The 21,250-nt window shown below is 35.7% G+C and overlaps 1 protein-coding gene across 3 annotated transcripts in view; it reads left to right on the top strand.

The window, feature by feature from the left end:
- Window positions 1–19,343, top strand: part of UBE2D1 (ubiquitin conjugating enzyme E2 D1) — a 38,821-nt gene extending 19,478 nt beyond the window's left edge. The window contains exons 2-7 of one of the 3 annotated variants that reach the window (XM_052660716.1): window positions 8,117–8,180; window positions 8,275–8,306; window positions 10,379–10,456; window positions 11,875–11,980; window positions 16,548–16,641; window positions 17,385–19,343. In XM_052660716.1, the coding sequence (XP_052516676.1) occupies window positions 8,117–8,180; window positions 8,275–8,306; window positions 10,379–10,456; window positions 11,875–11,980; window positions 16,548–16,641; window positions 17,385–17,430 (420 nt within the window). In that variant the 3' untranslated portion in view covers window positions 17,431–19,343. Of the gene's footprint in view, window positions 1–8,116; window positions 8,181–8,274; window positions 8,307–10,378; window positions 10,457–11,874; window positions 11,981–16,547; window positions 16,642–16,992; window positions 17,210–17,384 lie in introns of those variants that run through there. The other 2 variants (XM_052660717.1, XM_052660718.1) reach the window with 2 other exon arrangements.
- Window positions 19,344–21,250: the final 1,907 nt, after the last annotated feature.

The raw sequence follows: 21,250 nt of genomic DNA, 5'->3' as shown, positions 1-21,250 counted from the left end.
ACAAACAGAAGGAAGCTTGGGAAGGAAAATTGTGAATTAAGTTTTAGAATATGTAAAAAATATTTTTCATTGTTTTTTAGTCTGAAATAATTTAGTCTTATAGAAAATTTGCCAAATTAGTACAGAAAGTTCTCATAAATCCTTCACTTAATTTCCCCTATTATTTACAATTTACATAACCATAGTTATAGCTCATTTGGTAAAGAATCTGCTTGCAATGCAGGAGGCCCCAGTTTGATCCCTGGGTTGGGAAGATCCCCTGGAGAAGGGAAAGGCTACCCACTCCAGTATTCTGGCCTGGAGAATTCCATGGACTGTATAGTCCATGGGGTCGCAAAGAGTTGGACACGATTAAGCGACTTTCACTTTAATTATAGTACAGTTTAGTTCAGTTCAGTCACTCAGTCGTGTCCGACTCTTTACAGTTATCAAAGTAAGGAAAGGAACATTGATACAATATTGTAAACTAAGCTACTGACCTAATTTAGATTTTACCATTCAGTTTTTCACTGTTGTTTTCCTGCCAAAGGGTCCAGTCTGGGATCCTTTCCTGTCCAAGGATCCAATCTGGGATCCCAGATTTAGTTGTTGTACCCCCTTTGTGTGTGTGTGTACTTCAATCTGTGACAGTTCCTCAGCCTTTCCTTGTCTTGTAAAATTTTTTAATTAAAAAAAAAAAACAAAAAACAGAAGAACTTTCCTTGTGGTGCAGTGAATAAGAATCTGCTTGACAATGCAGGGGACACAGGTTTGGTCCCTGATCCAGGAAGAGGACATCTAAACCTATGCACCACAACTACTGAGCCCACATGTTGCAACTACTGAACGCTGTGTGCCTAGAGCCTGTGCTCCATGACAAGAAAAACCAGTGCAATGAGAAGCCCATGCATCTCAACAAAGAGTAGCCCTGCCTCACCGCAATTAGAGAAAGCTGGTGCACAGCACTGAAGACCCAGGGCAACCAAAAATAAATAAGTTAAAATGACCTTTAAAAAAAGAAGATGCTTATATGTAATGGGGGAGAAAAGTGTCGTTTAATCTCTCTTAAAATGCATAAGAAACTGAGTAAAACAGCATTTTTTTTTCCTCTAAAAAGTTGAAAAATTAGGGAGAGTGGGAGGGGAGGGTCAAAAGGGAGGGGATATATATGTAAATTTATATATATATATAAAATTATGACTGATTCATATTGTATGGCAGAAACCAATACAACATTGTAAAGCAGTTATCTTTAAAATTAACAAAAAGTAGAAAAATTATTGTAAAAATTTAGAACAATGTAAAAAAAAAAAAAAAGGTGACAACCCACCCCTAGAGATAACTACTATTAAGAGCTTGGTGTGTATTCTTTTAGTTTATTTTCTGTGCATATATAGTATTATGGGATCTCTTGGACATACTTCTGCCACATATATTTTTCACTCAAAAACTGTATTATTTTCACACAACATTGTTTGATGTCAGCATACGTCATACATATGTCATTCTTTTTTTTTTTTTTTTTCTTTTTTTTTAGCCTTATAGTATGTGGGATCTTAGCTCCCTGGCCAGGATTTTGAAAGCACAGAGCCTTAACCACTGGACCACCAGGGAAGTCCTCTCATTCTTTTTTTTTTTTTTTTTAAACATTTATTTATTTGGGTGCATCAGGTCTTAGTTGTGACATTCAAGTCATTTGAGATCTTTCCTTGAGGCATGTGGGCTTAGTTGCTCCACACATGGGATCTTAGTTCTCCAACCAGGTATTAAACTCATGTTCCCTGCATGGCAAGGCATATTCTTCACCACTGGACCACCAGGGAAATCCCTCTCTCATTCTTTTTAACAGCTGTAGTATCTGATAACATGGCTGTATCATTCCAAGGAACCATTCCTTTTGTGATGGGCCTTAGGGTTATCTCTGTTTTTCATAATTATGCAAAATGCCTGACTCAACATCTTTATATGTGTATCTTTGTCTGTTTGGATGATTATTACTCTGAGGTGAAGCTCCTGGATCAAACTATGCATTTTGCACTTTGATAATTATTGCTAAATTTCCCTCCAGAAAGTACTATCTCAACTTATACTCCCTCCAACAGCAAGTAACATGCTTTCCTGCCAAAGTCATAATGGAGGTATTCTAATAGGGTGATAGTGGTTTGATTTGGGTAATAACCTTATGGGTATCTTACAGTTTATGCATTGCTTTATCTTATTTTTCCCTACAAAGCACTATTTTGCTTTGTTTTGCTTTTGTATACACACACACAATAATTACAATGAATGATTCTAAATGCTTTGTCTTTGAGATCTTTTGCTTTTGATCAGCATGGAATACATTGGATCTTATGAGGATCTTATGGACTTGAGCAACTTGTATAATTCACAAGACAGTAGTTCAGCATTAATTCTTAAAGAATGGAGAGAAGAGCAAAGGAAGAGATTACTGACCCTGGCATTTCTTTTTAAAATAAGAATCATTAAATTATTTTTAATACTCCATATGTGGCTGTGATGCTTGAAGTAGATACATAAGAATTCCAGTTATGGTAGAGAAAGCATAAATCAGATAACAGGGCAGTTTCTGGAAAACTGAGTAAATTAAATCAAAAGGGATAAGTATAAGTAGTCTTTGATTTTTTGTGTTTAAAAGTACACTGGCCTCTGAATAGACTTAGAGCAAAAAGGTACAGTTTTGATATGTCTGGTTATAGTATTTTGTTTTATATTTTCACCTCCTTAGGATATCTCAGAATTTTTCCTTTTTCAAATTTGAGGTCTGTCTTTTTCCAGGCAGGGGAGGGTATATATTGTGTTTTTTGTTGGTCACTCTGTCTGTGCATATATACCATAGTTTCAGTCACATATTTCCAAACAATGTAATAAGGCATATTTCCAGATACATATTTTTAAAATATAAATTTATTTATTTTAATTGGAGGTTAGTTACTTTGCAATATTATATTGGTTTTGCCATACATCAACATGAATCTGCCACAGGTGTACATGTGTTCCCCATCCTGAACCCCACTCCCACCTCCCTCCCAGTACCATCCCTCTGGGTCATCCCAGTGCACCAGCCCCAAGCATCCTGTATCCTGCATTGAACCTGGACTGGCGATTCATTTCATATATGATATTATACATGTTTAAATGCCATTCTCCCAAATTATCCCACCCTCTCCCTCTCCCACAGAGTCCAAAAGACTGTTCGATACATCTGTGTTTCTTTTGCTGTCTCGCATACAGGATTATCGTTACCATCTTTTAAAATTCCATATATATGCGTTAGTATACTGTATTGGTGTTTTTCTTTCTGGCTTACTTCACTCCGTATAATAGGCTCCAGTTTCATCCAGCTCATTAGAACTGATTCAAATGTATTCTTTTTAATGACTGAGTAATACTCCATTGTATATATGTACCACAGCTTTCGTATCCATTCATCTGCTGATGGACATCTAGGGTGCTTCCATGTCCTGGCTATTATAAACAGTGCTGCGATGAACACTGGGGTACACGTGTCTCTTTCAATTCTGGTTTCCTCTGTGTGTATGCCCAGTAGTGGGATTGCTGGGTCATAAGGCAGTTCTATTTCCAGTTTTTTAAGGAATCTCCACATTGTTCTCCATAGTGGCTGTACTAGTTTGCATTCCCACCAGCAGTGTAACAGGGTTCCCTTTTCTCCACATCCTCTCCAGCATTTATTGCTTGTATCTACAGTCAGAATGGCTATAGAGAGCAGCCATTCTGACTGGCATGAAGTGGTACCTCATTGTGGTTTTGATTTGCATTTCTCTGATAATGAGTGATGTTGAGCGTCTTTTCATGTGTTTGTTAGCCACCAGATATATATTTTGATAAAGGGATAGAACATTAGAAATTTCAGTTCAGTTCAGTCACTCAGTTGTGTCTGACTCTTTGCAACCCCATGAACTGCAGCACGCCAGACCTCCCTGTCCATCAACAACTCCTGGAGCCTACCCAAACTTATGTCCATTGAGTCAGTGATGCCATCCAACCATCTCATACTCTGTCATCCCCTTCTCTTCCTCCTCTCCTCAATCTTTCCCAGCATCAGTGTCTTTTCAAATGAGTCAGCTCTTCACATCAGGTGGCCAAAGTATTGGAGTTTCAGCTTCAATATGAGTCCTTCCAATGAACACCCAGGACTAATCTCCTTTAGGATGGACTGGTTGGATCTCCTTGCAGTCTAAGGGACTCTCAAGACCCTCCTAAAAATTCTAGGATGTGTAAGTCTTCTCACCAAAGCACTTGTGTCATTTTTAGTAGTAACTAATGATTGATGTGAATGTAGAGAGTGAAAAAGTTGGCTTAAAGTTCACATTCAGAAAACGAAGATCATGGCATCTGGTCCCATCACTTCATGACAAATAGATGGGGAAACAGTGAAAACAGTGTCAGCCTTTACGTTTTTGGGCTCCAAAATCACTGCAGATGGTGACTGCAGCCATGAAATTAAAAGATGCTTGCTTCTTGGAAGGAAAGTTGTGACCAACCTAGATAGCACGTTGAAAAGCAGAGATATTAGTTTGCCAAAAAAGGTCCGTCTAGTCAAGGCTATGGTTTTTCCTGTGGTCATGTATGGATGTGAGAGTTGGACTGTGAAGAAAGCTGAGTGCCGAAGAATTGATGCTTTTGAACTGTGGTGTTAGAGAAGACTCTTGAGAGTCCCTTGGACTGCAAGGAGATCCAACCAGTCCATTCTGAAAGAGATCAGCCCTGGGATTTCTTTGAAGGGAATGATGCTAAAGCTGAAACTGCAGTACTTTGGCCACCTCATGCGAAGAGTTGACTCATTGGAAAAGACTCTGATGCTGGGAGGGATTGGGGACAGGAGGAGAAGGGGACAACAGAGGATGAGATGGCTGGATGGCATCCCTGACTCGATGGACCTGAGTCTGAGTGAACTCCGGGAAATGGTGATGGACAGGGAGGCCTGGCGTGCTGTGATTCATGGGGTTGCAAAGAGTCGGACACGACTGAGCGACTGAATGAACTGAATGACTGATGTGACTGTTAAGAATGTTTGGTGTACCATCAGCTGCCTCTTTTCTATAATAAGTGAGCTTTCCTAAAATGTCACCTTTAAATAGACAACTTAAGAACCTGGCCTTTGCAGGAGTTCTCTTGTTAGAGTTTATCTTTCTCATCCTTAGCTCTAACTTCCAACAGGAGGTAGAATCAGGGCACAAAAATTTAAGAATATGATAATGACCATTTTTTTATACTATTTTGAAGGGATTTGAAAGAACAGTCTGACATTTGAAATTTGAATGCTCTTCAAGGCTATTCCAAGTAAAATATGATTTGGGGTTTTTTGTTAGTAAAATTAATTTTGTATGTATTTATGTATGATTTACTCACATATGCATCACTCTGTAAAATATATACATGCAAATCATTAACAGTTTTTTAAATCTCAATTAGAGACTTTTTTTCTTTTTAAAATTATTTTTAAATTAAAGTATGGTTGATTTACAATGTTGTTAATTACTGCTATATAGCAAAGTGATTCAGTTATACATGTATATATACATATACACTCACACACATTCTTATGTATATTTTCTTTTCCATTATGGTTTATCATAGCAATATTGAATATAGTTCTCTATGGTATACAGTAGGGCCTTGTTGTTTATCCATTCTATATTTAAAAGCTTACATCTGCTAACCCTAACCTCCCATGCCACCCCTCCTCCAGCTATATGTGCGATTCTGTTTCAGTTTCATAAGACATTGTCATTTTTAAACTAGTTTTCTAGTTAAAATAAGGGCCAAGAAGTTCCGTTTATTCATTTACACTAATGTTTAGAAAACTTAACGTGATGAATCTTTTTAAAAGCAATTTCCTAAAAGCCCAAATTAGAAAATGGTTAAATAAAACAGTCATTCTAAAATGAGGCTATGGGGAATTCCCTGGCAGTTCAGTGGTAAGGACTCTGTGCTTCTACTTTTGGGGCCCCAAGTTTGATCCCTGGTTGGGGAACTGATTCCTCAAGCCACTTGTAGAGGGAAAAAGATTTTGCCCAAGATCATGTGGCAAATAACTGATGGTACTTGGACTTAAACTTCAAAGCCTTGCTTTTTTAACACTATCACTGAAATCTTCTACTTTATCGTTGAACTATACTGGGACCAAAGAAGCTGCTAACTCTGTTAGTTAATTCTTGTTAGGAAGAGAAGCACAGCACAAGCTGTGGGGAAGCAACAACAAAAAGGAAAGTACCAAGTTACTCTGGAAGGGACTAGAAAACTTGGAAGGAGACCTCAGTTTGCACTTAGCTTGGTTACTTAGCTCATGTTTCAGATTCTTAGGAAAGCTTTTCCCTACCACATCCTCTTTCTTGTTTGTCTCTGTTAGAGCACTAAACTCATTGCAATGATGCTAAGATGCCCATCTTTTTCATTTTAACATTTCTAAAATCTGGATGTGCCTTGTAATTGATGGTGTCTTAAAATTAATCAGCAACATTTGTGCTCAATTATTGATACATAAGGATGTGATTTGCCATTGACAGCATCTTAGATTTGATGAATGCAATATTTGTTTACATGCGTTCCCATGAAATTGTTTATATCATCCCCACAGTTTTCAAATACAGAGTATATACAATGATTTTCTAATTTATAGTATCATTCTCTTTTAAGGTCTAGCCTTGTATGCTGAATACATTTTTCTTTGATATCACAGGGATCACAGGTTTGGTGTATCTACTTTCCAGGTCAACATCATCTAGTATATTCCCACTTCTCAGTAAATGGTATCTACACCTGTAGAAGGCCTACTGCCAGGGTCTGAATCCCAGTTCTACACTATACTAGTTCTGTGAGCACATAATGAACCATGCCACTTTTATTCTTTGTTTATAAAATGGGAAGCATAATAACACCTACCTGACAGGATTATTAAGATGATAAAACATTGAGTAAATATTAACTGCTGCTTGTTTTCATCATGTATATTTGTGACTTTTGTCCTTCCTCTATACGCGCAATTCATCATCAATCCTGTCACAAGCAGTCTTTTCACAATATCCCAAATCCATCCTCTTTTATCTCCCTCTTTTCTAGTCCAAGCCTCTATTATTGCCTGTAGCAATTAATTTTGTAGCTTCCCCTCTTTCCCATCTCTGATCCATTCATTACATAGTCAGAGCCATCTTTTAAATCAGATTATGCTACTTCTTAAAACCCCTCCCAATGTACTTGGTATAAAGCCCCAAATCCTGAATATGGTGTATATTGTTCTCAGTTTTCTGCCTGGCCTCTGCCTGTTCTTTCAACCTCATCTTATGCTGCCATACCTGACAGTATCAGTTCTCCCAAAACTAACTTCTACTCATCCTTTTAGATTTAAGCTGAAATGTCACTTCCTCAAAGACATTCCCTAACGGATTGCCTAACTAAATTAGGTTCTTCAGTCCTAACTTACAGTCTTTTATATTGAAATTACGCCTTTCATAGTTGGTGGTGGTGATTTCCTTCCCAACTGAAGGTAAATTACTTCCCCACAGTCATAGCATTAGTTATGGTAGGACTTGAATGCCAACCTAGGACTGACCAACTACAACTGTGCCTTTTCCATGATCTTTTGCTTCCTTGAAAGCAGAAAAGAGCATATGAATCAGTGTGCTAGGCTTTAAGATATGGCCCAGCTACTCTCCTTTCTTTCCATTTAACCTTCATGTTGTTCCTTAAATATCCATCTGTCCGTGAGCCTTCACTCTCCCAAATTAGATTATAAACTGGTTGAAGTAGGATCTGTGGTTTTTTTTTTTTTTAATCTAGAAGGGATCTATGAGGGAAAAAAAAATCCTCAGTTACCCTGCATACAAAAGATACTCAAAAATATTTTGTATTAGGGATCCTAAAGAAAAACAATATTTTAATTCATTTAATTTTTTAAAATTTGGAGCTGTCTCATGAAGGAATTTAATATCTTATTCCATATTCTTCTGTCCATCAATGACATAGTACATTTTATGTGTCCATATTTTGAATAGAACTGCCTAAAATGATATTTAAATGAATTGTTTGTGTCTTCATGGATTATTGTACTTGTTTCACTGGGAAAGAATTAATCTGAAGTATTTTTGCTTTGCTTCAGGAGTTAAGTGATCTACAGCGTGACCCACCTGCCCACTGTTCGGCTGGACCTGTGGGAGATGACTGTAAGCTTTACTCTCTTGCTAGGATTTTGCTACCATTAATAGTACAGGTTTGAACTCTTATTAATGACTCCAAAACTCCCTTTGTTTGTTTCAGTGTTCCACTGGCAAGCAACTATTATGGGGCCTGTAAGTATGATTCATATATATGAAATTAATCCCTTCAGCCATCCTTCATTCTTATCATTTCATCTTTGATTAGATGTTTGTGGCTAGGGTTGAATTTTCTTGTACTCTGACTCACTCAGAAAGCAAAATATGAGTAAAGGATTTATGATGATTTTCTAGAGCCCTGGTGGCAAATACTTGCTCGGAACACATTTACAGTGCTTTGCCAAATCCCTGATCATTATGCGTAGTAATGGAACACACACAATTTGCAACCAGGCTTCGTGTTTGCTTTATCTTTCTTTAAATACAGAAAGTTGTTTGGAACTAAGCATAATTACTCTCAACGTTTTAGTAGGTTAGATATAAGTCTAATTAACCCAATAATGGAATTCCTACAAGTAACGAGCAGTAAGTTTCACTGCAGTGTTTCATCGCTGTGTGAAAGATCAGATACAATTTTGCAGTGGCTCTGTTGCCATCTCATGAGCTTGCCTCTTTTGTTGCATTGTCCTGAATTCAAAATCACCTGCTGTTCTGTAACTGACTTCTTATTATACTTATTGCCTTTGTTAAGATTATTTCTTTCTACACCTGAGAAGCAATTGTGACTTTTCTTTTTGTGGGCAAAAATCTGATTGCGTGAGAATGGGCACTGACACCTCAGGTCTGCATCTGGATAAGAGTGTGTTAGGAACAGGTCTGGCCTTGAGAATCCCAGGGACGGGGGAGCCTGGTGGGCTGCCATCCATGGGGTCGCACAGAGTCGGACATGACTGAAGCGACTTAGCAGCAGCAGCAGTAACATGTTTCCATGAGCATCATTCTGTCCTCCCTCCTTTGAAAGAGCTTTAGCCAGGAAGCCATAGAGTTTTTAATCATAATTGCCTCATGCTTAACTTTTAAAAGATACACCAGTTACTGACTTCAGAGCAGGAGTCCTGGGCAAATGTTTTAAATCACTAAATTGTTACATTAAATTTGTTTTTTAAAGGGTGAAGTGCAACATATTTGTTTAACTACTTGAATAGGAATCTTTTTTCATTGCTTACCAAGAACTTTCAAAATATCACCTCTCACCTTTATGAATTATAGCCCTCCACAAATATTTCTCAGGTGAATCACATGTAGCAATTTATGTTACTCATACCCTCATTTATTTTAGTAATGTAAATATGCCACTGTATAGTTTAATTGAGTATCTAAGAAGATCATATCTGTTGATTGTAATTAACTTATATTTTCTACATTCCTTATAATTTTTGCTAAACTAGAATTAAACAATATATAGTAAGAATAATTATTCAATATGGTCCTCTAATATCTATGTAGAAACTTAAGTAGGAAGTATTGATAGCCTTCTGTTCTTACCAACATATTGACAGAGTATAACATTATACATTTAATTAAAATAAATGAATTAAAATAAAATTTAAAAGTATTTTTGCTACTTTTTTTCCCGTTCCCCCTTTTTAAAATCATCCTTTCTTTTTTCTTGCTTGTAACAAGTATTTCCTAATTGCTATAAAGGCATATGGCCAAATTTAAATTCCTCTTGTAAAGTTGATTCCTAATTTGATAATTCTATAGAACTGAATTTCTCTGGTTTCATTTGTGGCTTTTTCCCACTTTCCACATTATTTTGTAAACTGTTACTAAGTGAAGATTTGATTCTTGCCCCTTTAAGGAAGGAGCACGGAAACTTAGTTTTTATAATTAAGAGAAATATACTAGCCTCAGCCCTTTTCTTTTATACTGATTACTGCTGCAAATCATCATTCTTTTCTCACAGAGTCTTGTGTGTATACTTATCTTTAACAACCTATACTCACAAACAGGTTTATTTGGGCAAGTCACACCACTCTACTGTGTGTGTCCTATTTTTGTTTTGTTTTAAACTATGATTTTGGCATGATTGCCGGAAAATCCTCCTTCATGCCTACAAAGAGAAACCTGTTTTCAAGGTAAATGATTTGAACTTAAGACAAAAGGATGGCATTTTCTTTTTCAAACCATTATATTTGGAGGGAATCATCTTGGATTACTAATGAATACAGCAGTCAGACACTGATGTAATTATTTTGTAATTTCAGCCTGATAGCGCATATCAAGGTGGAGTCTTCTTTCTCACTGTACATTTTCCGACAGACTATCCTTTTAAACCACCAAAGGTATTTTTATTTTTATCATTGATGTCACCGCTATGTCAGGGAATTTACTCTCTATCCAGAGATATTTTCATGATGTCAAAAGACTGTGGGTGGGTTGGTGTGTCCAAACTTTTATATAAAGCCACAGAATCTAAAATATGTTTCCTCATCAAATATTTTACTATGTCTGTAAACAAAAAGCAGTATCTGTTAGGTTAGAAATTAGCTTCCCGAACCTGTCTTACCTTCCTCGTTACATATGTGTAGTTTGGAAGTTGTTATGGTCAAGAATTAGACTTTTCCATTCAGGGGATTTTCTTTCCAAGGCTGATCCTTCTTTCTCAATTTTTAAGTATTCAACCAATATTTATTGAGCACCTACCATATTCTGTTGCACTGGGGAATACAAAATATAATAAATAAGATACAGTCCTTTTATTATATTTAGCATAGGAAAGATTAAGGGCTTCCCTGGTAGCTAGCTAAGCTAGTAAAGAATCTGCCTGCAATACAAGAGACCGCGGTTTGATTCCTGGGCTGGGAAGTTCCCCTGGAAAAGGGGTAGACTACCCACTCCAGTATTCTTGGGCTTCCCTGGTGGCTCTGTGGTAAAAAATCCACCTGCAATGTTGGAGACCTGGGTTTGATCCGTGGGTTGGGAAGATCCCCTAGAGGAGGGCATGGCAACCCACTCAAGTATTTTTGCCTAGAGAATCCCCAGAGACAGAGGAGCCTGGAGAGTTGCAGTTCATCGGGTCACAAACAGCTGGACACAACTGAGCAACTAAGCACAAAAATAGGAAAGATTAAAACACATTCTTATTAAATTTAGCTTAGCTCTAAAAAGGAAACCAACAAATGATGGGGTGTCAGTTAGGGAGCGAATCATTAACAAATTCTGTCACTCAAGAGATAATTACTTTAGATTTTTAAAAACATCTGATTAACTTTATATATGAAATGATATAACAATATTTGTGAAAGATTAGAATTCTTGGTAGATTTCTTAGGACAGGTAATAAGCTGGGGCCCCTTAACTTTCCTCCAGAATAGGGTCAGCATTCTATTTCTAGACCCAGGTGTCAATTGATCATTAAATTAAGGGAAGGATCGGTTTGAGGGGTAATGAAAGCCATGGTTAATATCTCAGGTACTACTCAACTAGTCATACCAGCTATTACAGACTTATTTATTACAGTTTCTAAAATACTTCTCAATTGCTTGGCATTAGGAAGAGCAGGAAACTGAATTTACTTGCTTTCACATTATCAGTAGCTAAAACTACATTCGGATAAAGTAGATGTTCATCCAGTTTGTGTTGAATACATTTCTCCTCTAAGGTCATATGAAATTGAGGACATTTTACCCTAGAGCAAATTGGTTCTGTTTGCTTTCATAGTTCATGGATTATCAACAATTTTGTTTTGTTTTATGTTTAGATTGCTTTCACAACAAAAATTTACCATCCAAACATAAACAGTAATGGAAGTATTTGTCTTGATATCCTGAGGTCACAGTGGTCACCAGCTCTGACTGTGTCAAAAGGTAATTTCATTTATCAGATTTAAAACAGTTAATAACAGTGAGACAGAAAAAATACAGTGAAAAGGTCTTAGAGACTAAAGTTTGAAACAAAACACCAATCAATTGTGTTTTCTTCTGCTTTGCTTTTGCTTTCCTTCCATAGCTTTTATATTACTCATGCTTGGGGGGTTGATGGGCTGATCTAAATGATGAAATGAGAGAAATTTAAAATGGTAGAACTAGAAATTTGGGGATAAACCTGTTGACAGTTCATTCCTTTAGTTTGGGCTTTATCTTTAAAAACAGACAGGGACACAGAAAGAGATACACACATAGAAGTGAAAATAAGATTTTAGGACCAGTTGTCCCGTTCATTAAATGAAATTATTTATTGACATAATAAAGCTTTACCTCTCTTTTACTTCATCTAAGAAGTAATGGCAAACTAGGCAGATAAAGTAAATGATTTAAAAAGACAGGAATTTGCTTGTAGTCCAATGGGTAGGACTGTAGACTTTCACTGCCAAGGGCCCCAGGTTCAATCTCTGATCTGGGAACAAGCCTCATGGTATAGCCAAAAAAAAAAAAAAAGAAAGAAAGACATATTTACACTTTAGAATAATGCAATACATATAGCATGTTAGTCTAAACTTCAGGCAATTAATAGCATCATTGTAAGGACTGATATATACTCCATGCAGATTCTCAACTTTCACAGTTATATAGCATTATTCTTTGCTAAATTATGAGATGTGTATGTAGGGCATCTGAAACTGTTTGTTTAATTCACTAATGCTGTTTGCTTTGCCACTCTCTTAATTTTGTCTTGTTTCTAACAGAAGAGAGCCTGAGTTACTATTTTGATATAGAAACATCTGCCCCTCAAAGTAACTTGGTAGTTTCCCCTGTTTATACCATTTAAGGATACTGTTTCTCTTGAAGAATTTAGAGGAAGAATTGATGATCATTAAAATTTTTTTTAAAGTAAATGCTACCTGATTATATAACTTGTGTAAAAATTGATAAGCTTTATAGGAAGCAGTATCCACAGCCATGATTATTTCAAGTATTAGATAAGTAACAGTGCTTCAGATCAGTTAGTTATTTATGAATAGCAATTTTTCCCTATAAAATGTTTGTGTAGATGCTAGTGTTTTTTAAAAAATCTTTCACATAACTGTTACATACTAGATATAGGAAAGATAACTGTCATAAGGTTATTCAAATTAATAAACTTTGCTGCAGTAGTATCACAAAATGAAATTCAGTTAGCTTATGCAGGAGGAGAAGGGGACCACAGAGGATGAGATGGTTGGATGGCATCACCAACTCAATGGACGTGAGTTTGAGCAAGCTCCAGGAGTTGGTAAAGGACAGGGAAGCCTGGTATGCTGCAGTCCATGGAGCGGCAAAGGGTTGGACACAACTGAATGACTGAACTGACTGAAGTATGCAGCTAAATAATTACAAGAGAAAGTGCAGACTGCCAGGTGTTCAATACTTCTGATATTGGTAGCTTTTTATAAAAAACAATTCATTTTGTCAACTTCTAGAAACTTAAAAAAAAATTGTTGGAGTATATTTGCTTTACAATATTGTGTTAGTTTCTGCTGTACAGCAAAGTGACTCAGCTTTACATATATATGTATCCCCTCTTTTATGAATTGCCTTCTCATTTAGGTCACCACAGAGCATTGAGTAGAATCCCTTGTGCTGTACAGTCAATTCTCATTAGTTAGCTTAGAAGTGGTCCTTTAAGAACAGTTTCACATAACCTTAGTTTCCTCATATGTCAAATAAGAAATTATAATAGTATTGCCACATATGATCACTATACAACTAGCACATAGTAAAGCACTCAATTCAGTTCAGTTCAGTCGCTCAGTCATGTCCGACTCTTTGCAACCCCATGGACTACAGTGCTCCAGGCCTCCCTGTCCATCACCAACTCCCGGAGTTTACCCAAACTCATGCCCTTTGAGTCGGCGATGCCATTCAACCATCTCTACCTCTGTCGTCCCCTTCTCCTTTTGCCTTCAATCTTTCCCAGCATCAGTGTCTTTTCCAGTGAGTCAGCTCTTTGCATCAGGTGGCCAAAGTATTGGAGTTTCAGCTTCAGCATCAGTCCTTCCAGTGAACACTCAGGACTGATCTCCTTTAGGATGGACTGGTTGGATCTCCTTGCAGTCCAAGGGGCTCTCAAGAGTCTTCTCCAACATCACAATTCAAAAGCATCAATTCTGCGCTCAGCTTTCTTTATAGTCCAACTGCCACATCCATACTGGAAAATCCCATGGATGGAGGAGCCTGGTGGGCTGCAGTCCATGGGATCACTAAGAGTCGGACACGACTGAGCGACTTCACTTTCACTTTTCACTTTCATGCATTGGAGAAGGAAATGGCAACCCACTCCTGTGTTCTTGCCTGGAAAATCCCAGGGACGGGGGAGCCTGGTGGGCTGCCGTCTATGGGGTTGCACAGAGTCGGACACGACTGAAGTGACTTAGCAAAACCATAGCCTTGACTAGACAGACCTTTGTTGGTAAAGTAATATCTCTGCTTTTTAATATACTGTCTAGATTGGTCATAACTTTCCTTCCAAGGAGTAAGCGTCTTTTAATTTCATGGCTGCAGTCACCATCTGCAGTGATTTTAGAGCCCCCCAAAATAAAGTCAGCCACTGTTTCCACTGTTTCCCCATCTATTTGCCATGAAGTGATGGGACCAGATGCCATGATCTTCATTTTCTGAATGTTGAGTTTTAAGCCAACTTTTTCACTCTCCTCTTTCACTTTCCTCAAGAGGCTCTTGAGTTCTTCTTCACTTTCTGCCATAAGGGTGGTGTCGTCTGCATATCTGAGGTTATTGATATTTCTCCCAGGAATCTTGATTCCAGCTTGTATTTCATCCAGCCCAGCATTTCTCATGATGTACTCTGCATATAAGTTAAATAAGAAGGGTAACAATATACAGCCTTGACGTACTCCTTTTCCTGTTTGGAACCAGTCTGTTGTTCCATGTCCAGGTCTAACTGTTGCTTCCTGACCTGCATATAGGTTTCTCAAGAGGCAGGTCAGGTGGTCTGGTATTCCCATCTCCTTCAGAATTTTCCACAGTTTATTGTGATCCACACAGTCAAAGGCTTTGGCATAGTCAAGAAAGCAGAAATAAATGTTTTTCTGGAACTCTCTTGCTTTTTCGATGATTCATCAGATGTTCTCAATTTGATCTCTGGTTCCTCTGCCTTTTCAAAATCCAGCTTGAATATCTGAAAGTTCATGGTTCATGTATTGCTGAAGCCTGGCTTGGAGAATTTTGAGCTTTACCTTACTAGTGTGTGAGATGAGTGCAATTGTGTGGTAGTTTGAGCATTCTTTGGCATTGCCTTTCTTTGGGATCGGAATGAAAACTGACCTTTTCCAGTACTGTGGCCTCAAATGAACGTTAACTATTGTTACCTGTTCCCTCAAAACATTTGTTTTGTGTGCATAATAGTGAAATCAGGGTACAGGTCTCTTGGTAGCAGGAGCGGGGAGATGAGGAACCTCCCTCTTGCTTAGTTTATAAAGTAGCTTGTATTTTCCTTATATGTGTTCATTTTTCACTGTTTAATATTTTAAATGTTTTATTTCACTTTTTATCATGAGTTAAGTTTAGAAACTTTCTGGAGACATGAGCCCAGATAATTTACACTGTTTGTTTAATATACCGACTTAAAATTTCTTTGGGTAGATGAAAGATAATAGAGGAATGAAATGTTAGTTTTTCTTAGCCCTTATTGCCCCCTTTCCAGGTCATTTAAGGATCACATCTGCCTTATAAATTCACCTTTGGATGTGTAACGGTAGGAAAAATGAACATAGTAGAGGAAGGTGAAGATGGAAGATTGTTCCAAAGACTCCATGTATCCCCTTGGAAGTGGTGGCATGGAAGCAGACAATGAGGAACCAGAGTCCTTGTTCCCTTTTTTGTCAGATACTTAGTTTTCTTGTTTGTTTGTTTTGCTTTTTAAAGTATAGATATTTGCACTGATATTTGGATTCAACATGGCAAGAAACAACTACTATAGTTTTTCAATTTTAATTTATGTTGTAAAATATACAAGTTATATAATGATAGCTGTGCATATTATTTTCAAATGCATTTGATACAAATACTGTACATGTAATAAAAAATTTCATTGAAAGTAATTTACAAATCTTCCCTCTTCAGCTCTAAGCCCAAATAAAAAGTGCATGAGCTCAGTCTCCCAAAATAGTTTGGACTATTAACTATAATTTGATTGCTTTACCTTGAATTGATTAGAACAGAGATTTGTTTGCATTAAAATAGAATAAAAAGTGGACAGTTTTCTTGTTAAAGTAAAAAAGTATCTCTAAGAAACATCTGAGGTTAGGATGCTATCCTAATATTTTCCAACTGTGTATTTGGAGTCTGTGTGTTTTAATCTCAAATGTAATTTAATGTGTTCCTTTTGCTTTTTTTCTTTATAAGTTTATTGTCTATTCATTAAAATTATTTTTACATATGTACTTTTGTATAAAGTAGAAAACTCACTACCTAATATGGTGTTCTCTTTTAAATCTAGTTTTATTGTCCATATGTTCTCTGCTTTGTGACCCTAATCCAGATGATCCCTTAGTACCAGATATTGCACAAATCTATAAATCAGACAAAGAAAAGTAAGTGTTTGCTTATATTGGTTTCTATGCATTTCTATGTAGTCTGCCAAAACATAAGTATTATCAGTGTATTTAAGTACATTTAGTTACGCTCATTATTTTTTTAAGTTTATCTTTCCAAAGGAGTAAATCTTTCTTTTTAAACTGTTACTTTTTTTTACAAAAAATCTCACCCCTTCCCACTTATTGTTTCATCCTTTACTATTTAATAGTATTTATTTTGCCTTTGCATAATATGCATGTTTTTTGATAGTAACTGTCAAGCTATATATAATTCTAAGTAGTAAATCTAAAATTTAAGAAGTTGGTAATTGGAAAGTACTGAATGTCATATTCTTTACTTTCTCCCAGGAAGAGAAGTTATCCCTAACTACCCCTAAACTGACCTACACCTTGCTGGTACCATTGATTCATTTGTTTTTTACATATAATGACCATTCAGGGTTGGCTTTTATGGATTTGTATTAGAAATTGACTTCTTTATTTTGTTATTTATGACTTCTTTATTTTGTTATTTATAACTTAGGTACATTTTCATATAGGTTGTAAAGAGATCTATTAGTTTAAGAAATCCCTATGTTTTCTGTTTTATTTATGTATGAACCAAAGTCACATTGACCCAATAATTGGTATGTGTATGATTATTGTGATTAAATGTAAAAAGTTAGACAGTTTTGCATAGACAGATCTTCTGAAACATTTAATTTGTATGTTTTTACTGTATCCCTTTTGTATATCTACAGATACAACAGACACGCAAGAGAATGGACTCAGAAATATGCAATGTAAAATCAAAAAAAAATTTCATATATACCAGAGTACTGTAAAATCTAGGTTTTTTTCAACAATTAGCAGTAAATTGAGCACTGTTTACTGTTTCATTGTACCATGAAATCCTTATTTTTACCCATTTTAAATGTATTTCTGAAGCAAGACAAAACAAACTTCCAAAAATATTCTTGAGACTGTGATGAGAGCATTTATCATTTTGTATGCATGGAGAAAGACATTTATTATGGTTTTTAAGATAGTTGGACATCTGCATCTTCAGCTTACAAGATCTACAGTGCATCTGAAAAGCAACCAAATTATTTTTTGCTGAAACTAGATGTTTTTACATGAAAAATACTGTATGTGTTATCTAAGATGTTGTCAGTTTTATAAATCTGTATTCAGATTTCATTCTTTGTTAGCTCACTTTATAATTTGTATTTTTTTATTGTATAGACTAAATATATTCTATTTACATGTATGTCAACTTGTTACTTCTTCCCTGTGAACAGTATTGAAAAAACCCAACAGCTGATAATGAAATGAATTAACTGTCCCCCTTGTCTTGGGGTATTCTGTAGATTGATTGCAGGTTTCTTAAACCTGAAATGATCTTTACACTGTAATTCTCAGTATACTGATTATGGAGAAACGTTTTGATTTTGTTATACTTGACTTAATTTTATTACAATGTGAATTAATTGCACTGCTAAGTAGAAAGATGTATAACTTTTATTTGTTGCTATTCACATCTGAATTTTTTCTGTATAGGCAATATTATATTGACACCTTTTACAGATCTTAATGTAGCTTTTTCCATTTAAATAAAATGCTTTTTCTACTATTTGTCCTGGTTACTTTGAAAGATGAAAATCTGCCTTATCTACCAGTAAGGATCAATGCTCTATATAAAATTTTGCATGAAAATTAATTCCAAATTGTAAGGATGAAGTGTGTTGTACTTGGCATTGAGTGCGTGCTTAGTCTCTTAGTTGTGTCCAACTTAAGCACTGTTAATTATATAAATTTTGCTTTAGATTTATATCTGTCTACTAAATTGTCAATCTAAAGGATGATATACATTAGTCCTTTGTTACAGAAGAGAATTTAGAATATGTTGGGATTTATCTTGGATCCCATATAAAATGAATTATTTTCTAGAGTTAGTAAGATGAATGTGGATGAATGTGGCAGTGTCACCCACATTGAAGAAAAATCTTTATAAACCTGAAGAATAATTAGGTTAATTCATTAAAATACCCCTCTAGATGTAACTAGCATTGTATTTCTTAACATTTTAAAATCTAGAATTTCAAAAATAGAATTTTACTGCTATCATAGTTTAAAAGAGGACATCCATGTTTTAACCACAGAAGTTATAAAGAAAATTATAAAATGACACTTTTCCTCTTTTTTATAATTTGTCAGTTTAAAGTGACTTAAATGAGCAGATTTTCTTTGCAGATTAAAAAAAAGAAAACTAGAAAATCCTGATGATCTAACTTAGAAAAAAATACATCTCTAATTATTAGCATGTTTACCAAACATGAGTATCATTTTTAAGAAGAGTTGTAGGTCTTCTGATTATTGCAGTAGCTGTATAAGTGTCCAAAAATTCTGTAATGGATATAGTCATTAGCAAAGATTTCAAATCACTGAAGTATTTTACCATGGTTCATTATTATTAAAGCACAAAATAACCCAGTGTTATGCAATGTGTTTTTACAAATGAATGTAAAATAAATAAATGAATTGTGAAATGGATGTTTAAGAAAATATAGGTTTAAAAAATAACTATATTAAGTGATGTCTTAAAACAGCCTTATCATGAAAAACACTACTTTACTATGTTATTAATAAGCTACGTTGGCCCAGAATTTGAACACTCAACATCATTAGATTTAAGTATTTAGTATATTTTGATAATAAAGGGTTTTGTTCCATGAATATCTTTCACTTTTTAAAAACCTTTTATGTGTGTGACATTTATTTTTGGAAGTGTTTGTTTTTCTGTATTAAAGTTTAGAAGCTTGCCTAACTCTTGTTTGCCTTTGCTTACATATGAAATGTACAGCCACTCTCTTGAAGAGTGAGCACAAATTCTCATCATTAATTAAAAGTCAGAAGCAGCATAATGATCAGTCAGATCACTATTTTGGGTTTATTGATGTGTTTAATTCTAAGAAAGAGTACGTCAGTACCTAACTAAATGAAGACAAGGACCTTCTTTCGTAGATTAGCCATTAATTTAAGGACCTCTTGGGAATGAGGAAAGTAGGTAGTCTTTTGAATCCCACCTTTTAAGGTCCTCAGTGCTTTGAGACACTTAAAAACCATATTGAAATTGGATTCTGGACACTGACAACTGCCATATACAATAAATCATAGATTTATTGTATATTTATCAGGCTATGCAGGATAACCTAACCCTTATTCCCCAACTATCTCAAAAGCATATGATTCCTGAACAAGCTTTACACATGCCTATGTAAACCATATATGATTATTCATTTTTGCTACTCCATGAATTCTCTTAGGGGAATTTTTAAAGTTACTTTGTCAATTTCAAAAGAATCAAAATGGGTTAGGTGAGAAACACAAACAGCACAAGGGTAACTTGTGCTGAGTTAGTATTCAAAACAGTAACTTTTTAAAAAAGGATAAAAACATGACCATATGTAGTTTTTCATTTCCTTTATTGTTTTATCACAGTGACCTGCTTTGTACATGATTTACTCATTGATGTTTTACAGAATCCTGCTCTGTCACAGTTCTGTATTTTTAATGTGGAAAGATTAGGGACATTTATTTTCCCCTTGGATTAAGAGAGATTCTTGGTGAAGCTATTGAAGTGACTATTAATATAATAAAATAAATGACAAATCCAGATTTTAAAAGTTTATTTCCATCACTCTATCAACTGTTAACTATGACTTCCAAAAATTTTTCTTAAAACAGAAGTTTAATTGCAGTTTAATGGCCCTAAAATGTGATGCCGATTATTTGTGACAGTTCTCATTTTTTATAGTACTTCTCTGACTGCTCTGATGGTTGTGTTTTACAGACAAGATAGCAGGTAGAGATTCATCTGATTTCACTAGTAGAAACTGCTATGTATAGATAGCTGCTGCTGCTGCTTAGTCTCTCAGTCATGTGTGACTCTGCGACCTTATGGACTGTAGCCCACCAGGCTCCTCTGTCCATGGGTTCTCTAGGTAAGAATACTGGAGTGCGTTGCCATTCCCTTCTCTAGGGGATCTTCCTGACCTAGGGATCGAACCCAGCTCTCCTGCATTGCAGGCAGGTTCCTTACCATCGGAGCCACCAAGGAAGCCCATAACTAGTCATTTCTAAATTTTTTTTTTTGTACTGAGATCTGCAAACTCCTAAACTGCATATTGATACAGTTTGACAAGGAGTTTTTTCATTAATAGTAATAACTTTGCAGTAGAAATTAGCAGAAAGTTTGTGGACAGCTGACATTTTTGGTTCTAGAAATATTTTGTAATGCAATAGTGTCTTGGTGATAACCTAAAATAGTGTTCTATCACTTATTTGTATCATGTTACATTTAAATTTCTGCTCTCATTGTATATGTAAGAATGTGATTTTGTATTAATAGGAAGAGGGAATAGTCACCTAAAAGTTCTAGCAGTTGAAGGCATTTTCATATAATAGGATACATTTCTTTAAAAACTTACTTTCAGCACTCTTAGGTTTTGTGGTTGCAGAGGGAGGGGCATGCCTTTCTTACCCCAGGAGGAAGTTGTTTTTATTATGCTGGCATGTGTCCAAGTTCTGAGCTATGCTTTCCTCATATCTTTTGCTTGCTTTTGTT

Source organism: Budorcas taxicolor, chromosome 23 (genome assembly GCF_023091745.1).
Source record: "Budorcas taxicolor isolate Tak-1 chromosome 23, Takin1.1, whole genome shotgun sequence".
Lineage (NCBI taxonomy): Eukaryota > Metazoa > Chordata > Mammalia > Artiodactyla > Bovidae > Budorcas > Budorcas taxicolor.
The sequence above is the reverse complement of the archived record's forward strand: the minus strand, read 5'-3'. Positions and strand labels throughout refer to the sequence as shown.